This window comes from Chiloscyllium plagiosum, chromosome 18 (genome assembly GCF_004010195.1).
Source record: "Chiloscyllium plagiosum isolate BGI_BamShark_2017 chromosome 18, ASM401019v2, whole genome shotgun sequence".
Lineage (NCBI taxonomy): Eukaryota > Metazoa > Chordata > Chondrichthyes > Orectolobiformes > Hemiscylliidae > Chiloscyllium > Chiloscyllium plagiosum.
In genome coordinates, this window is record NC_057727.1 from 66,540,691 (window position 1) to 66,542,719 (window position 2,029).

At 51.2% G+C, this 2,029-nt stretch overlaps 1 protein-coding gene across 1 annotated transcript in view; it reads left to right on the plus strand.

Moving 5' to 3' along the window:
* vhl (von Hippel-Lindau tumor suppressor) overlaps positions 1-2,029 on the plus strand; it is an 8,984-nt gene that overhangs the window by 652 nt on the left and 6,303 nt on the right. Inside the window, exon 2 of the mRNA XM_043708519.1 lies at positions 869-1,006. Coding sequence (XP_043564454.1) covers positions 869-1,006 — 138 coding nt within the window. The remainder of the gene's footprint in view (positions 1-868; positions 1,007-2,029) is intronic.

Sequence of the window (2,029 nt, forward strand, 5' to 3'; positions counted from 1 at the left end):
CTGGGGAGGGGATGGGGTGGGGCTGGAACCTGGGGAGGGGTGTGGGGTGGGGTAGGGTATGGGTGGGGGTGGTGCCGGGGGGGGGGGGGAGAGGTGCAGTGAGGGTGGATGGAGCCTGGGGTGAGGGGGTGGAGCTAATCCACCTAGCCTGCATGTCCATGGACATGATGGGGCAATTTAGCATGGCCAGTTCACCTAACCTGCACCTCTTTGGACTGTGAGAGAAAGATTAGATTAGATTACAGTGTGGAAACAGGCCCTTCGGCCCAACAAGTCCACACCGACCCGCCGAAGCGAAACCCACCCATACCCCTAACCTAACACTACGGGCAATTTATTATGGCCAATTCACCTAACCTGCACATCTTTGGACTGTGGGAGGAAACCAGAGCACCCGGAGGAAACCCACGCAGACACGGGGAGAACGTGCAAACTCCACACAGTCAGTCGCCTGAGTCGGGAATTGAACCCGGGTCTCTGGCACTGCGAGGCAGCAGTGCTAACCACTGTGCCACCGTGCCGCCCCCATAAGCGAACCCATATTCTCACGCACTCACAGATACATTTGTACCTGAAAAGAGTCTGAGAAGAGTGACTCAGCTTACCATTGATTTTTGTCTGGATTGATGGGCTATCAATATCTGCTGCGAAATTTTCATTGTAGCGGGTCACATCCCAGCAGCTGTGCGAGTTCGAGAGGAAGCACCTGGAGGAAACATACACAAGGGAAGAGCATGCAGACTCCACAGACAGTCACCCAAGGCTGGAGTCAAACTTGAGTCCCTCGCGCTGTGAGGCTACAGTGCTGACCACTGTGCTGCCAAGGTGTTTTAATTCTTGGCTGACTTTTATATTTGTTAACCTTCAGGCCACCCGTGGATGTTCCGCGATGCTGTTTCTGATGACCGGCTCCTGGTCAACGGGCATGAAGTGTTTGTACCACCTGCTGGACAAGTTAATGAAATTGGACAACCGTGCTACATCATGGTTAAGATCACAATACCAGGTAACTGACTGCCAAAAATAATCGTCATGGCAAAGAAAGCTCACTACAGCCTGTTCCAGTCGTAAATGTCACTTCCCGTGTCTAGTTTGCACTGATTTAGCCAATCTCGCTTCGGGTGCCTTATTAGTATTTAATGCAGAAAGGCGTGTGGGGATGATGTGGTGAGAGTAACATTACCAGTGTACCTCTCAGTCAGATAGCGGCTCCCTTCTCCTTGCATGGCTTGTATGATGAAAATTATTAATTTTGGTAATATAAAGGGCACCAGGGTGGTTTTGAATAGTTATCACTGCAGTCTCAGCGCCAAGGATCTGGGTTCGAATCCAGCCTCGGGTGACTGTGTGGAGTGTGCACCTTCTCCCCGAATCTGCATGGGTTTCCTCCGGGTGCTCTGGTTTCTTCCCACAGTCCAAAGGTGTGCAGGTTATATGGATTGGTTATGGTAAGTACAGAGTTACGGGGATATGGTAGGGGGCTAGGTTTAGCTGGAATGCTATTCGGAGGGTCTTAGAACATAGAACAATACAGCACAGAACAGGCCCTTCGGCCCACGATGTTGTGCCGAACATTTATCCTAGCTTAAGCACCTATCCATGTACCTATCCAATTGCTGCTTAAAGGTCACCAATGATTTTGACTCTGCCACTCTCACAGGCAGCGCATTCCATGCCCCCACCACTCTCTGGGTAAAGAACCTACCCCTGACATCCCCCCTATACCTTCCACCCTTCACCTTAAATTTATGTCCCCTTGTAACACTCTGTTGTACTTGGGGTAAAAGTCTCTGACTGTCTACTCTATCTATTCCCCTGATCATCTTATAAACCTCTATCAAGTCACCCCTCATCCTTCACCGTTCCAATCCTCGTACGACCTATTCTCCATACCAGGCAACATCCTGGTAAATCTCCTCTGCACCGCGGAGGCTAAACGCCAGCTCGCGGACACCTCCTCCTACTGCCCCCTTGACCATGACCCCACCTCCCACCACCAAACCATCATTCCCAGGCCAATCCATAACCT